Source organism: Acinonyx jubatus, chromosome A1, assembly GCF_027475565.1.
Source record: "Acinonyx jubatus isolate Ajub_Pintada_27869175 chromosome A1, VMU_Ajub_asm_v1.0, whole genome shotgun sequence".
NCBI lineage: Eukaryota > Metazoa > Chordata > Mammalia > Carnivora > Felidae > Acinonyx > Acinonyx jubatus.
Window position 1 is genome coordinate 193,482,517 of NC_069380.1, and position 22,069 is coordinate 193,504,585.

At 54.2% G+C, this 22,069-nt stretch overlaps 1 protein-coding gene across 2 annotated transcripts in view; it reads right to left on the bottom strand.

The window, feature by feature from the left end:
• The window catches only part of SYNPO (synaptopodin), a 68,255-nt gene that overhangs the window by 23,261 nt on the left and 22,925 nt on the right, over positions 1 to 22,069 (bottom strand). The window contains exon 1 of one of the 2 annotated variants that reach the window (XR_003426655.2): positions 7,436 to 7,703. Coding sequence is in view for 1 of the 2 variants with exons in the window: in XM_053200189.1 (XP_053056164.1) it covers positions 13,945 to 14,350 (406 nt within the window). In the remaining variant the exon portion in view is untranslated. Of the gene's footprint in view, positions 1 to 7,435; positions 7,704 to 13,944; positions 14,584 to 22,069 lie in introns of those variants that run through there. The other variant, XM_053200189.1, reaches the window with a different exon arrangement.

The window sequence follows — 22,069 nt, forward strand, 5'->3', positions numbered from 1 at the left end:
GGGACGAGAAGGGAAAGACGTCACTAGGCTGTGGATGGTCAAGTGCCCTCCTTCCAAGCCCACCTTCCCAAATTCATAAGACAAAGGACCCTGGAGGTAAGAGTGGAAAAGGCTCTTAGAGGCACCTGGTCAGGGGCTCTCCAGGGACAAGGAACAAGCACCACCCCCACCCTCTTCCTGGTCTCTTTTCCTCCTCCCTTCTGATGCCCATCCTAATACGCCCAGGCCTCAACCACCCCTCCACACTCCTCCCCTCCCTATTCATGTGAATAAATATAGAGTGGGTGGTTCCTCTCTTATGGGTGGTTTCCTATGTAAAACTTCTGAGAGAAAAGAAGATTCTATAACTTTTAATTAAAAAAAAATTTAAAACAATTTTTAACTTTTATCTATTTTTGAGAGAGAGAGAGAGAGAGAGAGAGAGAGAGAGAGAGAGACAGAGCACGAGCAGGGGACGGTCAGAAAGAGAGGGAGACACAGAATCTGAAGCAGGCTCCAGGCCCTGAGCTGTCAGCACCGAGCCCAACACGGGGCTTGAACTCACGGACCATGCATGAGATCACGACCTGAGCCAAAGTCGGACACTTAACTGACGGAGCCACCCGAGCGCCCCTAATTAAAAAAATTTTTTTAAGTTTAAAAGTGACTGACCTAGAACAGTGCCTCTCAAACTTTAATATACATTTAATATAATTGCTCAGGGATGTGGTTCAAATGCAGATTCAGATTCAGGAGGTCTAGAGTGAGGCCTGAGAGTCTGCATTTCTAAGAAGCTTCCGAGTGGTGCTGATATTGCATCCATGGGCTGTACCTCGAGCACAGAAAACTAGTATTTCCCTATGATACAGACGGAGAAGCTGAGGCCCAGAGAGCAGCAGGGATGTGCCCAAGAGCATACAGCAGAGCTGGGCTCAGAACACAGGCCACCTGACTCCTAGGGTTTGGCCCTGAGGGGCTTTGGGGTTGGAAGGTGATGCTTGGTGTGGGGCAGGGGACAGACAGCAGTGACAGGCAGTCCAGGGGCAGGCCTCCATTCAGCCACGAGCCAGACCTCCTTGGGTCCGCGGGCTCCCACAGGAGTAAAAGGAAACAAGAATTATCCCGAACAGAGGCACTCAGCTGGAGTGAGTAGCTAAGACCCTGCTCTTAGCAACCTGCATCTGGGCCCTGATGGGCCACCAGAACCTCGTGGAAGGCACGATGCATCAGGCAGCCATTAAACTGAGAGGATGAGCTGGCCTGATGAGCACTGTGCGTTCAGTTGTTGGGTAAAGCAGCTGGCGGAGTGCTGAAGGCCCCCAGAGCGGCTCTGCCAGGGTGCAGACCCACGGGAAAGGAGCCAGAAGGCAAGACCAGCCTCCCAGACCAGCACTGGGAACCGCTCCTCCTTCCCAGGATGGGCCTCGGACCCCTTGGCAGGCTCCAGGCCCTGCATGACCAGCCCCGCTGCCCCTGCACCCACACGCCTCAGCAACGCTCCTCCTCTCCCCCTCCATTGCCTCCCCGCCATACACTCTGGGCGACGTGCTGGCCCTCCTTCAAGTGCTCAGACAGGGCCCAAGCACTTCCTCACCCCAGGGCTTTGGCAGTGGCTGCTGCTTCTGCCTACAGCCCTTTCGTCCTTACCCTCTCTGTTGTCCCTTTCTGGCCACACTTATCCTTCAGGTCTGTTTATGGGTCTCAGGGAGGGCTGTCCGCCCTGGGAGGCTGCATTCCTCTGCCTGTCCTCCAAACTCTCATTACATCTGTAATTCCACTGTATCTTTGAAGCGTCAGTCTGCCCTGACTGATGGTGGTTAGCAGCCCTGAGGGCAGGGACCTTGGCTGTCATTGCTCCGCTCAGTCCCTGCCTCTGTGTGTAGGCCACGGCTGGGGCTCAATAAACATTTGTTGACGGGATGAGGGAATAAATGGATGAAAACACTGCTCACGTCACTACTGCAAAGCCTCCCACCTCCGTGGTTTCTGGCCCTGCTCACCCTGAAGAAGTTGTACAGGACTGGGGTTGGCAAGATCATCTGCCTCTAGTCCTGTGCTCTGCCACTCTCCAGCTGAGGGGGCCTCACAGGTCATATCACTCTCTGAGGCCGGTGGGTCTCTAGGGGCTCTTTTTGGGTCTAAATGGGCGATGGCATCTGGCAAAGGCTTTGGAAGCTATAAAGAGCTTTAATTGGTAGCATTACTCTGTGTTTGAGGCCCAGAGAGGGAAAGAGCCCCACTCAAGGCCACACAGCCAGTGTGTGGTGACACCAGATCCCACAGGCACAGCTTAAAGCCAACAGCTAAGCTTCAAGCCCACCCAGGCTCAGTGAGAGCACCATCTGCCTGGAGGCTGGGCAGGGGTGGAGGAGGGAGAGCATTCAGCCTCAGGCCCAGAGCCAGGGTGGGGTGGGCGGAGCCCCCAGCGGGAGCCCTGAGTGGGGCCTGGCAGCTGGGCATGGGGGAGCCAACTGGCACAGGCTGGGTGGTGGCATGCTTGTTCCCCATGCGCGTGACAGTCTATTTTTTAGTCGGCACCCTCCCCATCCCCCAACTCCATGTGCCCTCCCAAAGAGCCCCATATCAGGAATCGTGTCCTGGCTGAGCCACCTTGGGGATCAGTGGGAAGGTCCCCAAGTCCCATCTCCTCTTGGAGCCCACAAGTACTAAGCATCCCAGAAGGCAGGACAGGAGGGCTCGGGAGGAAGAGTACCTCCTACTCGTGTGACCTCTGGCTGGTCCCTGGATTGTCTGACCTCAGTTTCCCCCATCTGTATAGTGATGGGAGGCATGCCAGACTCCGCAGGAGTTCACTACAACGCAAGCTCTTGGGATTCACTCGAGCTCCATGACACTGATGATGCCCATTCGTCAGGTTCTGGCAGAGCCTCCATGCCCACAGCCCTCCCAGGGTACACTTGATCCTCCCTGACCTACTCCCAGGGGAGGAGGGCAGGTGGGGAGAACAGAGGCTCAGCTGGCTTAAGGGCCAACCTCAGAACCCCAGACCCTAGACCTCAGGTTCCTCCTTCCAGAACCTGAGGGACAGAGATGAGGAAGATCAAAGAGGAATGCTGTGTGTTCTTAAGCAGGTGGCCTGGCCTCTCTGAGCCTCTGGCACTCCATCTAAAACAGGAAAGATTGTGTTGTGCAGAAGTTGAGTTCCCAGGATTTGGAGCCAAACTGCCTGGGTTTGAATCTGGCCACTCACCAGCTGTGTGACCTTGGGAAGCCCACTTAACCTCTCTGTGCCTTAGTTTCCCATCTGTAAAATGTTGATAATAATAGTATTTACTTCATGGAGTTGTTGACATGTAAGGAACTTAGAATGTCCTTGGCACATAGTAAGTAACCATAAATAGCAACCAGTTTTCAAGAACTTTGGTTTTTATCTGTCGAACATTCTTAGTCTCCAAGAGATTTTATTCCAGAAGATTAGGCATAAGAGTCTCAAGTCAGCTTACTCTCCTGTCTGTGAGGCTCATCCAGCCTGCCCCTTCCTAGTCCCTCCTGTTGGCCCCATGTTTTTGGTGTCTGCTGAGCTCTTTCACCCCCATGATCCCCTCGCATCCTTCCTACCCCATTTCAGAGCAGCTCAGAACCCAAGCCTGAGCCCCAGAGGAAACAAGTGATTTGTCCAAGACCACCAGCCAGTCAGCTAAGACTGGAGGTTCAAGTATTTGTTCCTGAAGTGCGGTCCAGGCCCTTTTCCACTGTGCTGTGCCCGTCCTCCCGCCATCAAAACCTGTTCCTGGCCAAACGTCAAAAATTTATACTGAGATGTGAGTCTTGAGCTAGAGTCTGTCTCCTCAAAGGCTTGCTAGTTTAACAGAGATCAAAACATGACCATACTATTTAATAAGTAATACTTATCTTTTTTTTTTAAAGCATTTACCATCATTTAATTTCAAAACAGTAAAGACAGGGCTTATTATTTTTTCTATTTACCGATGTGGAAACAAAAGCCCAGAGAGGTTATATAATAGGGTTAAGACCTCCCAGCCAGTCGGGAGGAGAACCCAGGGGTCTAGTCACCGTATCCGTGTATCAGCCATGCAGGAAGCAGGTCACATAGGAGTAGACTGAACTTTGTTTCACCTGCCGCAGCCCTGGGAAGCTGGGCAGGGGAGGGGAGTCACAGTCCTATAAGACACTGCCTCACCAAGTGGAAAAGATGAAGCTAGGAGGCAGGAATTTCAGGCAGTGGCCAGTTGGTAAAGATTTCATTCTGGAGAGAGAGGGCTTTTGTAAGCCTCTGGAATTACAGGGCCTGGAGGCCGTCCCCACATTGATTCCCCCCTCTGGCCACACTGGGTAGCGATTGAGCCCCAGTATCTAGGGACAGTTCACAAAGGACTATGAGCTCACACATACACAGGCCTAACTCAGCAGAGCCCAGCCACTCCTCTGACCAGAGCACAGGCCTGTGGTTCCTTTGGGTCTGCAGCCTGAAGCCGTGAGGGATGAAGGCATTTTCATAACTTAGAGCCAATGGCTACCCCACCTCCACCCCAGCTCCTCATGTAAACCATTTACTGTCCTTTGAAATACCCTTCCTTCCAACCAAATCCCTCCCGTATCTCTAGATCCAAGTTTTGGAGGTACCTCCTCCATGAAGCCAGCCATGACCACTCCTTCAAATAATACTCAGGTCTCAACTCCAGTGGAGTGAGGGAGGCCTTCCCTAGCCACCAACACAAAGTAGCCCCTCCAACTGTTCTCTATCTTAGCAGGATGGGTTAAAATAAATAAATAAAAATTATATATATATATATATATACATATATATATATATATATACACACACACACACACACACACACACACACACACACACACCACTTTTATCTACCTGAAAATACCTTATTTATTTCTTTGCTGTTCTTTTTCTTGTCTATCTCCCCAGTTAAAATGCAAGCTCCTTGAGGGCAGGGACCTGCCTTGTTCACTATTGTAACCCTGGTGCCTAAGAACCCACCCCATCTCGTTGCTATCCAGGGACACTGAGGTTTCCATAAAGAGCAAGGGATTCACGCAAGGTCACACAGCCAGCAAGCGAGCAGCAGAGATCAGCTTAACACCCAGGTCCCTGCCCTGCAGCCCAGGGCACTTGGCCACCCCCACCCCCACCCCAGTTGACCCTCTGCTGGCCTATCTTGTCACTGCCTCCACATGACAATGGGGGCCAGAGCCTGCAAATCCTCCACCCATCCACTTCCCTGGGGGCCTGCAGTTCCCCCAGCTAGGCAGCCCTGCCTGCTTCCCCCCTTGGTCCCTCCCTTCCTGGCATCAACAGCTCTGATGAGCTCATGTCTGGAAGCCTGGGAGCTGCCCTGAAGGAAAAGGTGCCTCCCAGGCCAGGCCCCTGGGCCTGCAGGTGTATACAGCTCCCTGGGATGGCAGCGCTGGCAGGTGGAGGGAGTGTGCTGACCCAGGCCCAGTCCACCTCCCAGAGCTGAAAGTAGGCTCAGGGTGACAAGTGTCAACCTCGGACACAAGGCACGGGGTGACAAGGACATATAGAAAAGTTTCCTCCTGCACTCCTCCCATTTTTCCAGATGCTCCTCTGCCCCTCGCCCCTCCCCTATCAAGGAGCTGCTCTGTCCCAAGAAAAGGGGGCTCTGCTGCCTTCTACTCACAGAACTAGCCTGGGCAGATCTCGTCCCCTCCGCAGCCTCAGTCCCTCCAACTCTAGAATGGGGAGATTAGATCAAGTGCTGACCCAAGAGGCTAGGGCTCAGTTGAGCCGCAGGCACCTGAATGCCACAGGATTTTTTTCTTTTTTTCACCTTAGGGGAAGGGCAATAGCTAACAAGAGAGGGAAGGGGTTAAAGGCCTTATTTTAACCATTAAAGCTGATTCCAATCACAGCTTAATTTAGGTGCCAGCTTAATTTGGGGAGGTGGGGGGGGGCTAGCCACCCTGCAGGCCACCCTGAAAACAGTGGGAGCCAGGGTAGCACAGCAGCAAAACACTTGCCTTTTGGAAGTTCTCTGAATATCAAAATAGAGTGATTCTAGTCCGTTCCCCTTGTACAGATGGGGAAACTGAGGACCAGAGAGGAGGAAGAACCAAACCAAGATCTCATAGAGACAGAGGCAGGGGACCCCACTCCAAAAGGCATTTTCGAACTCCCTTGAGAAGTCCCATCCCACTGCTTGAGGTAATATGGTGGTTGGTTTGTGGCTCCGTCCCCCAGCACAGGATGGGGGCAGACCTGGGGTTGGTGACAGGCTGGTGGGCACCAGCACGACTTCCAGTCCCTGACCCCAGCATACCCTAGTCCCTCTGATCAGTGTCTAGCCTCACCCTACACCCTGCAACATGACAGGGGTGAGGCACCCTCCGACTGCCCCTCCACCCAGCAGGGTCACCGCTGTCTCTAATGCAGCTGTCCCCTCAGGGGTCACTCTGCCCACCCTCTCACCGCAGAGAGGACAGGGACTCGCCTCCAGATCACACAGCAAGTTGGTTTATTCCAGTGCCACTTGTCAGTCAGGGTAGGGTGGGGGGTGGGGTGGTCTGGTGCTCTCCTGCTCACTCTTGTCCCTTGTAGACAACCCAGACATGGAACACAGGGGGCTCTTGTCCCAATCTAGGGTAAGCCCATAAACTGGGGTGGGGGTAGGGAGCAAGGGAGACCCTTCCCTCCCCCCCAGAGTCCTCAAAGAGGTCTTGTCAGGGCCCGGTTGGAGCCCCTGATCCACAGTGCAGTGGTTAGGAAGGAACCCCGCCCTCCACTCACTTCACCTCCATGGTCTCTCACCTTGGCAAACTGGGGAATGGTCGGGGTGTTGTGAGAATCTGCTGTAGAGCCCTTAGGACAGTTCCTCCTCTGCCCCCAGGCGCTCAGGAAGGGCCTCGATTTCCCCAGGGGGTCCTGCCGGTGGTCCCCGCGGCGGGAAGGTCCCGCGTCCCCGCAAGCCTCGCCCTCTCGGCCAGAGAGCACTGCGCCGCCGCCCCGCCCGCGGGAAGTGGGACGCGAAGCCAGCACACGCCGTTCTGCTACCCCACGGGCGCCCATGTTGGTCAACCCGGCCCGAGCCCAGCCCGCCTTTCCCAGAGCCGGCTAGGGGGCGCAGACCCGTCGGTCTGGTGCCCACCCGTCGGCCCGCGCTGCCCCGGCCCCCGATGTGCTTGCGGGTTGGGGCTCGAGGGCCGGAGCCCCAGCGCAGCCCCGGTAAGTAGCTTCACCGCGTCGGGGCGTCCTCCCGCTCCGGGGCTGCTCGAGAGCTTCGGGATTTCTCCAGCGCCCCCTCCCACCCCGCCCCACGGTACAGATGGGGAAACTGAGGTCCGGAGTGTAGCAGCGACTCAGCCAAGGTCACCCTGTGCGCGGGGGACCGGAGCCCAAATGTGCCACCTCCACCTGGGCGGCACAGGGAACAGCACAGGTGGGAAGGGGCGAGGCCCGCTCGGCACCTGCACCCCCGCCCCGCCAGCGCCCCTCACTCACCTCCAGCCGCCGCGCGCGGTCCCCGAGCTCACCGGCGCCGTCGCCTCCGCGCACCTGGCTGCGTCCGTCAGTGCGCCCCGCCCCGAGCCCCCCGCCGCCCCCGCCCCCGCCCCGCGCCGGGCGCCCCTTCCGCGTCGCCGCCGCCGCCGCCGCCACCTCCCAGCGGGCTTCTCGGGGACCCAGAGCTGGGAGCCCGGAGCCGGGAGGGCTGGGCGGGCGGGCGAGCCGCGCTCCTGCCGCCCGCTCCCCGGGGCCCTAGCGCCGCCCCGCCCGCCGCCCCGCCCCGCCCCGCCCCCGGAGGTGCGACTCCCTCCCCCGCGGGCTCGGCCCCGGGATCCTGGCGGTCTCCCTTTTCGCCCGCTTTCCTTCCCTGTGCTACACTCTGCTGCCTTGTTGTGTCTCTGTTTCCTCCTCTTTTTTTTGTATCTCCAGGTCGGTCCCTAAATCCCTCTGCTTTCTTTTCACCCAGTTCTTTCTGTCTCTCCATCCATTTCAGCTCCCCCTCTTCTCCCCCCACCCCATCCCTCCAACCACCCCTCTTTTAAATCTTGGTGATTCCGGCCCCATAACTGACACCACTCCCACCTCTCCAGCCCCTTTCCTTTCAGATCCAGATGCGGTGCCCCTCAGGCCCATCTTCGCTCCCCCTTCTTAGCCCTGGTGATTAGAATAACTGTCTACCTTAGTAGGACTTAGGCAAACGGGGACTGAGGAAGGTCGTCACCTCCCCGCTGGCCTGGGGCCATCCTCTGACTTCACTGGTAGGTCAGCAATAGGGATGCTGTGTGGCTCCTGAACTTCGGTTCCCCATCTTTTTATTGAACTAAATGCCATTCAGACTGAGCTCAGCAGAGCCCCATGACAGTGGTCGGTGTGCATCAGAATGGGGGGGGGGTGGAGGGGAGGAGGGGGAGATGCTGTTAAAAGCGGAGATTCCCACATTCTAGCACATCCTCCCAGTGGTGAAGAGGCAGTGGGCTTGGAAACAGTACTGATAACAAGCACCCTTCACACTCCCACCAATTTTGAAACAAAAGTAACTGCACTTGGAAAAATGTTGGCCTGGGATTTCACCAAAGTTTCCTGGGGTTCCAAGTACCCCACCCCTTCAACCAGGGTGGTTCCACTTTCATTTGTCTTTCATATCAAGGTTCTGTGTTTAGACTCCTGCTAGAGGAAGTTAGCCATGGGCTCATGTAAGCCCACCCCACCCCACCCCACCCCACCAGAGGTTCTGTGAAACACTAAGCTGCAGGTGGCCTGGGTTTGGGACATCCCCTGTCCCCAGTGGGCGGGCTCAGAGTGCGGGAGGTCAGGTGACAGAGAGGCAAACCCTGTCTGGCTGCTCCCATCTCTCTTCACTGGTTGGCCTCATGGTCTGCAGAGAATTCCTCTGCCCCCACGGCTGCTCTTGTGCTGGGGCCACCACAAGTGGAGGTGGGAAACATGGAGAGAGAGGGTCCTGGGGACTGGCACCAGGCAAGGTATTGCCTGCCTTGTAAGCCCATGTGCTAGAAAAGTGGCTATAGTCCAGCCTGTGGAAAACCAGGAAACAAACTGTGTGGGAGAGAGAGAGAGAGAGAGAGAGAGAGAGAGACAGAGACAGAGAGAGAGAGAGAAAGGGAGCGAGGGAGGGAGGAGAGAAGCTAGAATTACTGTGTGGGTGGGTATGAAAGAGAAAGAGATGGGGAAGAGGAAGGAGGACAGAAAGTGGTTCAGTCTGTACGTAGGTGTTTGACGGTGGGTGTGCAAGAGTGGGTATGCCTACAGGAGAGAATGTGTGCATGCAGGAGAGATTTTAAAGTGTGGGTATGTGAGCAAAAGAAAATGGAGAGAAGAACATGCTTTTGACCTGTATCTGAGGAAAGGAATATGTGTACTGGTATGTTTTCAGGCGGGACTGTAGCTGTGTATGCAAATCTGATACATGTCATGTGTCACAGGTGAAAGGTAGGCATGCCTGAGTGAGGGGTGTGCGTGTGTGTGCTCATGTGTACCCCACGTGTGGATAGGTAGGTGTCTGAGGGCATGTACATGCATGCGTGTGCAGATATGTGATTATATACACATGCGTATCTGCATAAGAACATGGTATGCATATGTCTGTGTATGCACCCATGGGGGTGTGAACATGTGTGTGGGTGCACGGGTGAGGTATATGTGACCCTGTGAGCCTTGCTTCTGCACCATTGCCCTCCTATTATGGTCACTATGGAGTATGGGATTGAGAGGGGGTGTGGATGGCATCCTGCCCAGCCTCCTGCTCTTTCTACCTTCTCTCGCACAAGCCTAAAGAGCAGGGATCCTGTCTTTGGCCCAGTAACCACTGTCAGCTCTTACCATGACCGGGGGTTCCTCTGCCTCAACCATAGAAACATGGTCGGGGCAAGGTGCATCTGACAAGCCAGATCCACACCTTCATCCCCACCTTAGAGGCTCCGAGCAGTGTCCATTCGAGTGAGAAAGGCCCCCAAGCCCTCTAGATGGCCTGGGCCCCCAATGACAAATGGCCTGGAGAGGGGGGAAGGCAGCTCTCCTAAAGCCACAGACGAAGGAGGGGCTGGATCAACAGTGGGTCCCAGGTCTCCCTAAGTGTATCCAAGGGGGAGGGAACGTGGCTTGGCAGAATCCCCCACCATCCTCCAGAGCCTGAACAACCTTTTTCCAGCCCTAGGTGGGTGGAAGAACACAGCCTGCTGCCTTGTTTCCATGGAGACAAGGCAGCACAGAAGGTGGTTGAAAGCATGGGCCTAGACCTCCTGGGGTTCAAATCTCCGCTCCTCCACCCACAGGCCTGAGACTCTGACAAGTCACTTAAAGTCATTGTGCCTTAGTTTCCTCATCTGTGAGGCAGAGATAAGAAAGGCGTGAACTTCCTAGGGGTGTTTAGAGGGTGAAATGAAGTGACCCATACAAAGCAATTAGCACAGCGTGTGGCAGCTGAACTGGGCCCCCCCCCCCCCCCCCCCCCCCCCGCAAAAGCCCTGAGTTCCAGCTCTAGCTTCGCACCAACTTACTGCGTGACCTGGGGCAAGTCTGTTACCATCTCCGGGCTTCAGAGTCTCCTCAGGATTATCTACACAATCATCTCCGTGAGCCCTGCCAGTGTTGACCAGCTGAGACTTTGCGGTGAGGACGGCGGCCGTAGCTCAGGGCTGTCTTGGTGAGCCGTGGACCAACTACCACCGGCGGAAGCCCAGCCATGAGCCTTACACACTTGCCTTCTCATATCTATTCTCTCACGTTGGCAGCAGCTGACGGCAGGAGACTTGAGCCGCAGGCTGCTACCCCCATCATCTCTCTGCACCCCCTGCTCCCCTAGCCTGCCAAGGACCCCGTTCTGCCCTGCCCAGCTGGTACTCGGGCTTTAGAGCAATGGCATCACGTACCCACCCATCCCAAGTGGTGGGTGCCCAAGGCCGAAGATGCCATGACCCATACTTAAAGCTGCCAGGGAGCACTCAAGGGAGGCAGGTATAATTGCGGAAGGATGGGTGTAATTGTCTGAAGATGCTTATATTATAATCCTTTGGCGGTACCGGGAGGAAGCTTTAAAAGGAAGCCCTAATCCACTAATAACCTGGCAGCCCCACAGGCCTCTTCCCTCCGGATCTCCAGGCAGAGAGAAGGGACTCTAGCCACTCCCTTTCCCGAGGGAGCAGAAAGGCCAGTGTGGGCTCTGACGCACGACCACCCGGATTTCTCCTCTCCTGCGAGACCCAGATTCCTTCCTGCTCGCACCCGTGAGAAGACTTCCCTGAGACATCCTCCTGAGGTCCCTCCTGCGCCCTCTGTCCCCAGAAACGGTCAGGACAGAACTGGAGACCATCTGACTGGACGTCAGAGAAAGAAATGAACGGGACTGTGAGGAAGAAGACCGTGATCATAGTATCAGCTCCAACACTGACTGTGTGACTTTGGGCAAGGGATATGGGTCTCTGAGCTCCAGCTGTGTCCCCTGTAAAAGGGGCAGAGTGATACCTGCCTTGAAAGACTATACCTATATGGTAAGATCGACGAGAATGAGATAGTAAGAAATGACCTAGCTCTGTGTGAGAGGCCAACAGGATTCATTAAACGTGGCCCCTCTCCTCCCTTCACCCATGGTCTCTTCCACTCCAGGATGTCAGCAGACAGCACACTCCCCTTGTAAATCCAGAATACAGCGATGGCTAAGAACAAAGTCCCATATTCAAAAAACTCCGTGGTTGAATCATGGCATAGCGGCTTACTAGCCAGGAGTCTTAGATAAGTCACAGGGCACCTACGTTCTTTGAACCTCGACCTTCTCATCTGTGTAATGGAGATAATCATAGTATGTCCCTCATGGGGATTACTGTGAGGTTGCGTGAAGTGATGTATATAAAGCTCTTAGCACAGTGGGCTTAGCACATAAGGGCTGAACAAATAGTAGCTGTTATACTGTGGAGTTGAGGATTATTTTAATTATTATTAACATCTGTCACGGGATCACCTAACATTTCCAAAACACTACCCCAGTCTAAGATCACTGAAACCTCATAACGGCTCTGTGAGGTAGAGAGGCCCCTGTTTTTGTTTTATTTTCACAAATGAAGAAATTGCAACTCTCTAAGGGGGAGCGATTTGCTGGGGTTTGGCTGGTTCGTATCAGGTCCAGAACCAGCACCCATGTCTCCTGACCCTCAGCCGTGGTCTGTAAGAGGAAAAGGAGGAGGTCCTGGGGCTTTCAGGCTCTAGGGGACCTGAGTTGGGGCTACTCTGGTGTGAGGGCCCACCTCCAAGTTTAGGGCTGCTGGGCGCTCCTGGGGTCCTCCTTCTTCTTGCCCTAGATGCATCGAAGACATCTCCTGGATCCCGCCCAGCTTTCTGTGTGACCCAAGCATGGGGGAGTTGGTGGGGTGTGGGGTGGGGATGGCCATGGGGGGTGATCAGAGCCTGGAGAAAATTATTTCAGAAAAGAGAGTGGGCGGGACGGCTGGTGCGATGCCAACCAGGGCGGTAGCAATGCCTGCAGAGAAATGAGGTGTTCCTTCAGCTTCCTGACGCATTAGCCCTCCCAGGCCTGTGTCCCCCACACGCCCTGTGCCCCCAGGATCTGCTGGCAGCAGCTGCCTTCTGAGCAAGCATGGCCTGGCTCACGTCCTCTCCATCTGGACCCACTTCAGTGTTTCCATGGGCCCAGGCAATGGAGGTGATTCAGTGCGGGTTTCCCTGTCCCGCCCTGCTCTGCTGGCTCCTGACTCCTGCAGCCTATAGGAAAATTATCTCCCTCCCTCCCTTCCTTCATCCCCCTCTTCCTTCCTTCCTTCCTTCCTTCCTTCCTTCCTTCCTTCCTTCCTTCCTTCCCTCCCTCCCTCCTTCCCTTCCCTCCTTCCTTCCTTCCTTCCTTCCCTCCCTCCCTCCTTCCCTTCCCTCCTTCCTTCCTTCCTTCCTTCCTTCCTTCCTTCCTTCCTTCCTTCCTTCCCTCCCTCCTTCCCTTCCTTCCTTCCTTCCTTCCTTCCTTCCTTTCCTCCCTCCTTCCCTTCCTTCCTTCTTCCTTCCTTCCTTCCTTCCTGCCTTCCCTCTTTCCTTCCTTCCTTCCTTCCCTCTTCCCTCCTTCCTTCCCTCCTTCCTTTCCTTCCTTCTCTTCCTTCCTTCCTTCCCTCCCTCCTTCCTTTCCCTCCTTCCTTCCCTCCTTCCTTCCTTTACTCCCTCCTTCCCTTCCTTCCTTCTTCCTTCCTTCCTTCCTTCCTTCCTTCCTTCCTTCCTTCCTTCCTTCCTTCCTTCCCCTCTTCCTTCCCTACCCCTCTCCTGTCTTTCTTCCCTCCTTCTACGTTCCTTTTTTCCTTTGTTCCTTCTCTTTCTCCATTTGTTCATTCACTCTTTCCTTCCATCCAGTGAATACTGAGCTCTTCCCTATACACTGTCCTTGGGTCCTCACTTCAGCCCAGGTGACATGGGTCCTGCTTTTGTCATCTCTAACAGATGGGAAACTGGAGCCTGGGTGAGGAATGTGGGCCCAGCTCAGTCACCAATATGCCGAGAGACCTGGAGCAGTCTCTTCCTCACTCCAGGCCTCAGTTTTTCCATCTGTAAAATTAGGAGGTCACCTTGGATCAAAGGCTTCAGTCTGCACCTCAGAAACCCCATGAGGGCAGCAACCATGTCTGCTTTGCCCGGTGCTGTGTCCCCAGCACCCTCAAGTAGCCGGCACACTCAATATGTTCAATGAGAGGCAGTCCTTCCCCTTCATTGCCTGGAATCCAAGGCCATTTGTTGCCACGAATGATTAAGGGCAGACAGAGTGAGGGATGGACTTTCGTGTAACCAAGCATGATATCAGGGCTTTCTTTCCGTGCCTTCTCCTGTGCCCCCTTGGCAGAGAAAAGAGTGGGCATAGATGTGGCACGGAATCCCAGTCTCCCCTGTCTCCCCACAGTCTGTGGGACTGTGACAGACTGTTATGGATCATGGGAAGATATGGTCAGGAGACCTGTGGGGTCCCCAGTGGGCTCTGGCAGTCCAGGGGAAAAGGGACGTGAGCTTACCTGGTTTCTGGGCAACCCTGGGCCCTGCGCTGGGGCTGGGGCCGGGGCTGGTTGTCATCACCAGCTGAGCCTTCACCGCGTTCCCATCCTGGCCGGCCTTGTTACCATGCTGGGACCCCCCTTGTGCTTCTCTGGAGTGTCTGGGTGCCTGGATGCCCAGGGCCTTGGGCAGCTCTGGTGCCCCCTGGGTGGCCCTGCAGGCAGGGCTGTCCCCATTCCTGCTGGCCACCCTGTCCTCATCCAAGTTCGTGAGCCCTGCCTCTCCCTGAAGGCCCTCCTCACCGCTGCTCTCCTCAGCCTCCAAGGCCAGACACCTGTAGCTCCCATCAGGGATCCGGAAGGTGCAGGGAGTGGGCCTGTCTTCGCTGGGTCCCAGGGGGGCAGGTGGGAGGTGGGGACCCAGCATGGTGCTGCCTCTCCTTAGAGACGCACAGAAGTGGGGGCCAGGCCGGCCACCTGTCTTTGCTCCTCTCCAGGGGTCTCTTCTGGCTCTCTGCAGCTTTCTTTTCTTCAGCCAACTCACAGAGCTGTGGCAAGGTCCAACTGTGGGGCCCTCCTGGGCTGGGTCGGGTGGTGGACCCCCAAGCCCTCCTCTCAACCTGTGTCTGGTCTGTGAGGCTCTCCTTCAAGATGATCTATCTGCACGGGGAGAAAAGAAACAGCAGATGAGACCGTATGCTGGGTGTTCTGGGCTGAATTTCTGAGACTTGTCCACCTTAAGGTGGCCCTGAGAACTGGCTGGGGTTTGGAGGTACAGGTCTCACACACCCACAGCCAAGTCCCAAGCTTCAGTCATTCGACATCGCAGATGTTCACCATATCCTTATGCCACCGGACACTTTATTTGCTTACTGTTTTCCACAAATCAACTTTAAATAACTTAACTTCTATCACTTTAGACTTATCTTAAGCCATAATCGCAGGAAAACCACAAGTATGTCACGCTAAGTCATTTCCCCCCCAAGACCCATTAAATAAATATCTAGTTATTTAAAAATACTTAACTGGGCACCGCCTAGAAAACATTCTCTCACATGCCAGAAAAGGTACATATACCACAGGAATCACAGGAACCGTGGGGCGGAGGACCCAAGACTGGGGCCAGGGGGCCACGGAAGAGGCTGTGTGCACCAAGGGGGACGGGGCAGCAGTGTGCTTGTGTGCCCAGACTTTGAGCTAGAACCCCAGCTCGGCCACCTGCCTAGCTGCCCTCTCTGAACCTCAGCTTCCCTGTCTGCAAAATAGGAACTGTACCGTCCCCATGGAGGACTAAGTGAGAAAATACGTGCAGAGGACTCAGTATGGTTTTCGAGACGTGTTGGCTGTTCTTTGACTTCGCAAAAACGTCTTGAGCTTTTATTGCCAGACACCATACAATGGGGGATAAAGAAGATATGGTATTCTGATTTCTGAAGACTTAAAATCTGGTGGGGGGAGTGGTGAATGATAACAAGAACCATAATAATAACAGTAGGATTATTTATAAATGTTAACAGTGATGATGGCTTCAGAGCAAGGGCATGTGGGATGTGGAGAGGGGTGCGTGGGAGAGGAACCTGGGCGGGGAAAACTGGCTGGGCTGGGAGGCAGATGGAGAGTGGGTGTGGAGGAAGAGGGAGGAGCCTAGGCGCAACCAGGTTTGTTGCTCTGGTGATGGGGGCGGGGGGTGATTTCGTTAATAGAGATCGGGAGTCCATGTCCCAGGAAGGGCAGGTAGAGCTTAAGATGGCCAGTGGCCACGTACACTGGGAAGAAACCCTGGGATTTATAGATCTTGGTTAACAGATTCCACCTCCGCTTAGCGGTGTGAACTTGGGCAAGTGCGCACACTCCAAATCCCACTCGTCCTATTGCAAAATGGGGAGAGAAGAACCCCCCGCCTAACACACACATACACACACACTCGCAAACACACACACCCTGGCTGGCCCATGGATAGTGAGAACCCCGAGTTGTGAAAGTCTGGACACTGGTGACCTCGGGGCTTACACTGACCTTACCTGCTGTGGTACTTGACCTGGAGGTCATGCCTCCACCCCCAGGGACCCCTACCCCCCACCCCCCCGCCACCACTGAGACCAGCAGGCTGGGTTAAGGCCTTGGCTTCTTGGTTGGAGCTGTGCCAGGAGAGTGTGGTAGGTAAGAGGCAAGATAAGCACATTACCGGGCCTTGGGGCAAGCCAGTGCCAACTAGGGAAAGGCCAACAAGCATCAGGATCGGAAAGATAACAGGCACCTGTTATAGCAGCCGCAGCGGAAGGGAAATCAACACAAAGAAGCTAGCCTTCTGCCCAGAGAAGAACGGGCACTCACGGTATTTGAATACCTACGCCATACTGGGCCATTTGCTCAGGTTGTGGAGATAAATCATCACCACCACCCCTTGAGAGGGGTACTGTTATCTCCTTTCAGAAGCGAGGAAATTGAGGCTCAGATAGCAAAGTGACTTCTGCCTAAGTCACACAGCTAGTAAGTGACAGGGCTCCATCTGTCCCCAGCTCTGACACCTTGACCGTGATGGTGGACACAAAGAGAAGAGATGGCTCCAGGGCCCTTCCCTCTCCATGCTTTTTTCGAACTCACCAGCTGCTGCCAGATTTCCACCACTAGAGAGTCACAGAATCCTAGAATCTCACGAAGAGCCAGTAGAATTCTGAAAAGACCTAACTGGCCACACGACCTTGGGCAGATGCCTTTTGTACTCTGGAGTCCGTTTGCCCAAAGGCACAATGGCAGGGTTGAGCCACATGATGCTGGAGGGTCCATCCAACGTTGGCATTGCAGGGTGCCATGATTCTAGGCCCTTGGAGCCCCCCTCCCCCGTCACCACCGCCACCCACACCATCACAGAGCCAGATGGCAACAGGCAGGAGTGGGTGTGGGGGGCAGGGCTCTCCCTGACACGCCACAGGGGCCTCGCCTCGCTCTATCTCTGCTTCTGTTTTGCTGTATTTGACGGTGGCCACGGTTTCCAGGAAAGAAGAGAGAGGCGGAAGAGTTAACTTTCCGCCACCCACACAAATATTTTTGGCCAGCGTTGTCTTCACGCTGCCAAGCCAGGAGGGAGGGGTTGGCAGGAGCACTCCAATTCAAGGCTCCCTCCTGAGGAGGGAGGACTCCCAACCCAGCCGGGGGGCCTGGGCAGGCCCCTTGCGGCCTGAGCCCTGGAACACCCACTGAGCTCAGGAGGCCAGGGCAGGGGCAGGGTGGTCAGGACCCACAGCAGTAAGGGCAGCTGCTGCTTACTGAGCATCTGCTAGTGTGTGGCCAAGCCTTTTACCTAACACTCCTGGGGGGGCGGGTGTGTGAGCGCTGTCTACAGATGAGGAAACTGAGGCAAGAAGAGGTAAATTCCAAATCCAGAGGCACACCGGTGGTGAGTGGTAGAACAGGATGTGAATTCAGCTGCTGGGCCCTGTGCTCTCACCCTCTGCTCTCAGTGGCTGCCGACTTAACTCCGGAACCCCTGCAGGGGGCCTGTCTGTGTGGGCACATCTCCAAATGTGGGCAGGAGAGAGCCAGTTCCAACCTTGGCAGAAATATGGGATGGGGGGGGTCCTCTAATGCCAGCTCCCTCAAATCCACATCCCTCATCTGGCCACAGGCTCTAAGGGCACGGAGGCTCGGCAGGCAGGGCCGACGCAGAAGGCAGCAAACCTATTGTCCTCTTCTCCGAAAGGGCAACTCTGAGCCCAGGGCCGGGAAGGACTCACCCAGGTCCTACGGCAGGTCAGGTGCAAGTCTTGTACTAGGACCCAGGCATCCAGGCACCTGCCTCCAGCTAAGCCCTGCTCCACCCCAAGGGGTCAATTTCCTTCCTCCCCCCCCCGACCTCCAGGAGTCCAAACAGGGTACCGAGCTGAGCTGAGCATCAGATGCTCTATGGTCCCCTTGCATACAGATCTGAGGGGCTGCCGAGACCTCCTGAGAGTGGGCCCGGGGAACATGGCCTTGGGAACCTCATGTTCTTCCTGCTGTTCCCTGTGTGATGAGGGAAGGACACTGGCTTTTTGGGATCAGATCGGATTCAAATTCTGACTCCAGCATTCGGTGGCCGCCTGACCCTGGGCGAGTCTCTTCATATTTCTGAGCTTCAGTTTTCCCAGCTGCAGAATGGGTTAAAATAGGGCCTATGTCCAAAGGTTGCTGTAGGGATTAGTTGGAAAACATAGGCTGATTCCTTCGCTCAGCAGGGAATGAAGGAGCACTGCTGTCTTCTCACCTGCTGGGCTCTGGGGATGATGGACAGCCAGGCGAGTATGCAGCACTGGCCTCCCCTGACTCCCCGACTGCAGTGCCCACAGCCTGCTTTGTGGCTACAGGGGAAGGTAGAGGGAGTGAGGGGTGCGGAGGATCCATACATTCCAGGGGTCCGAGCATGGAGAGTCAGTTTTGACTGTCCCAGTGATTTAGTGAGTCATGTTGGGGAAATCAGAGTTGCTGATTCTATAGTGGGGACATGGAAGCAGCAGAGAGGGGAGGAGCAGCCCAGGAAGACTGGACCCTCATTCCTCTGAAGGCCTTTTTGCCCCGGAAGTCTCCACACCTGGGCTCCCCACCTGCAGTCTCTTCCTGTCTCCACCCTCTATGGGGTCTAGTCCATTCTTCTAAAGCCCAGCTTTGAATGTCTTGCTCACTTGCTCAAGGACCCTCCATGGCCCCCCATTGCTCACAGAACTTAAAAAAGAAACAACAATTGCAAACAAAGGGAAATGCAGATTCAGAGGCAGATCTCATGATTCTTGGCTGAGGGGAAGGAAGGAGGGCTTCCTGGGGATGATGACGCTTCAGTTGGATTTGAAGGACCTTGATAGGAAGTGCTTGGCATTCTGATGGATGGAAGAAACCATCCATCCATCAAGGCCCAGTGAAGGCAAGAAGGCAGGACGATTTGGGGATGAATCTGGAGAAATATGTGGGCCTGGAGAGGCTGAGGCTAGGGTACGTGTGGCAGGGCAGAGGGAGGTAAGGCTGGAAGACCAAAGTGTGACAGGCTTCACTTGCCTGGACTCTCTCCTCCTGGCTTGAGAGGTGATGTAGAGGGCGGCCCTATGGGACTAGGGGAGCTACTGCAAGGCCGAGTTCTTGGGGTGGGGCTGGGAGGAGAGGATGGGCGGCTGGAACAAGGGCTGGCGTGCAGGGATTCCTGCCAGAGGAACATTTTGGAGCAGTTTCCTCAATACCTGGCACTGCGCCAGGCACATAACAACAAAGATAATAGTTGATGTTTATGACGTGTTTACTATATCAGGTGCTGTTCCAGACACTTAGTGTGCAGTAACTCATTCCCTCCTCATCACAACCCTATAAGGAAGGTGCTATTATTATCCCCATTTTACGGATAGGGAAGCTGGGCCTACGTGACTTGCCAAGCTCACACAGCTAGTAAGTGGATGAGTCAGGGTCCATCTCCTGATAGTCTAGCCCCAGATATCACTCTTATCCATAAGGCTGTACTGCCTCAATAGTGTAATTAATACTGAATGAATGAATGAATGAATGAGAAGGAAGGAAGGATGGGAGGGAGAGAGGGAGGAGATTATCTCCAACATCTGGTACATTGCCTGGCACAGAGTAGCCACTCAATAAATATTTATCAAAATAATGAGTGCGAGGTGACCAAGGCATTAGCTTTACGTGTAGCCTAGGGGCACAAATGGACTTCTCCTGGGGAAAGGAGTAAGTCAGATCTGGTGCAAAGGGCTCATCTGCCTACCCCACCCTTGCCTGATAGCACCTCAGCATCAGGAGTAGTTTGGGGCTAGTGTCTGGCCCATCCAGAGCTGAGTTCCCCCATCACTAGGAAGAGATCTTCTGTTGTCCTCAAGAATCTGAGCTGAGAGTATGTTCCTGCCTTAGTGCTTCTCTCCAAGGAGGGGATGGGAGCCAAGGTGCGGGGTCTCTTCCTTATGGTTCCAAAGGGGGAATCCCAAGCCCCCCAACCTCTAGAACAGCTGGGCATGAGGAAGCCCAGCATTCATGATTATCTTGCTTTATGTTCTTGGAAGAGTCACTTCCTTCCAGTGGGGCCTCAGTTTCCCCAGCTCAAAAGGCCTTGGGCAGAGTGGTGGTGGGGGTATTCACAGGCAAGATTGAAACTCTCCCTGAATTCACCCTGTCCCATCATTTTCCAGTGATTGAAGTCAGCTCCAGAGAGATATGCAAGTAGTGCCACACATTACTGACTGACCCCTCCTTCCAGTGCTGCAGGACAGATTGACCAATCCTGGCCTCCTTCCTGCCTGCCTCAGCCTCCAGCTATCACTGCCCTGGCTGCCCAGCCTGCTGTGACCTCTCTTCCTTCCTCCCTACGTCTCTCCTCTGTTCCCATCCGCCTCCTGGGGCAGATGGAGCCAGGGTCCAGTGGGCATCACATGAAGCTGGGCAGGGTGGGGGGAGTTCAAGAGGCGTCAGGAAACGATCGCTTGGCAGGAGGTGAGGGGCTGGGAAGAGGTCCCTAAGCTGGGCTCGCTGGGTGTTCTCAGGAGAGATGAGTGTCAGCCAGGCCTCAGTGCAGCCTCACAATAACTGGGCCAGTCACATCGTCTCTCTGAATTTCAGTTGCCTTCTTGGGAGAATGGCTACTCAGTCATTCATTTATTCATTCATTCATTCGACACGTACTCACTGAATGCCAGCTATGTGCCAGCGGCTATTTTAAGCACGGGTGGTACACAGTGAACAAAAAAGAGAAAAACCCTGCCCACGTGAAGCTCACATGTTAGTTGGGGTGGATGGATGATAAATAAATAAGAAACTATGTCAGATGGTGATAAGTACAATGGAAAAATAATTAAGCAGGAAAGAGAACCAGGGACTGCGGTGTATTATTAGGACAGAGAAAACAGTGATATTAATGTGAAAAACCTTGACAGACGCCATTCTGTGTTTTTATGGCATATGTATTTCAAGTTCGCAATTAAGTTAAATTCTCATATGCAATTATAAATACATAAAATCAACATTAGGTGGCAAACTCGGGAACATAAGCCTGCAAACCTCTGGGAGATTTATTTCTTATGCTAATATTCTGATTGTGCAATTGTTCATTTCATCTTATGAACACATCTGCCGTTTAGGGTTGAGTATTTTTATAATCCTGGATATACAAATATGATTTTGCATATTAGCATTATCTCTTTGAAAAACATTGTTTTCCAAATTCATTAAACTGAGAGTATCTCCTCAGTGTAAAACACCTGCTATGCAATGAACTTGAGGATTATAACGATGATGTCATAGAGTTGTGAAGATGAAGTCAGGTGATGTGCACAAGTACTTGATGAGATGCAGCTATTGTTAGAATTATTTTTGGCCAGAGGTGACTGGGGATATAATCAGAATAAAAGCTACCATTTATTGAATATTGACTATGTGCTGGGCACTGAGCTCATACATTATAGCAATTGTGATCTTATTTATTCCCCATAATAACTACCTACTAGTGGTAGGCAGCAGGTACCTACTACTATTCCCATTTAACAGATGGGGAAATAGAGGCCGGGAGTATGAGTCTACCCATGATTCCAGAGCAGGAAAACAACAAGCCAGGACTTGAGGGTGCCCGGGAGCTGAGCTGGCCATCTGGGGGTTCTCTGAGGGTCAGTGCAAAGAACCCTTCATACTGGCCATGGCTCTGCCATGTCCTCTGTGACCTGTGCCACATGTCTCTACTCCCAGGCCTTGAGGACCCACAACCGGACAAGTACAGGGCTGGGCTTGGGGTCTCCAAGTGCCCTTCCAGCTCTGGATCACCCATGAATCGCAGCACCCAGGATGCTGGAGGATTCGAGCCCGTTCCAAATGGACTTGCCAAATCCAGCCTGCTCACAAAATCAGCCAAGTCCCATGCACGTCACATCTATTTCTGCCCTGCTGGGTTTATAAATATGTGGGCCAGGGAACCAGCTTCGGCAGAACCGGAGAGACTGAAGTCATGGCTATAAATACAGGACCAAGGCTTTCTGGGGTCAGGTGGGGGATGCTGCAGGGTCAAAGCCAGCCTGAAAAACCACACCCCAGAGGTCCTACATGCAGTTCTGTCTCCTGGAAACCCAAGAGAATGGCGGCCCCAGGAGCAGGGACTTGCTCAAGGCCACAGGGGCAGTGAGAGTCAACGGTGGGC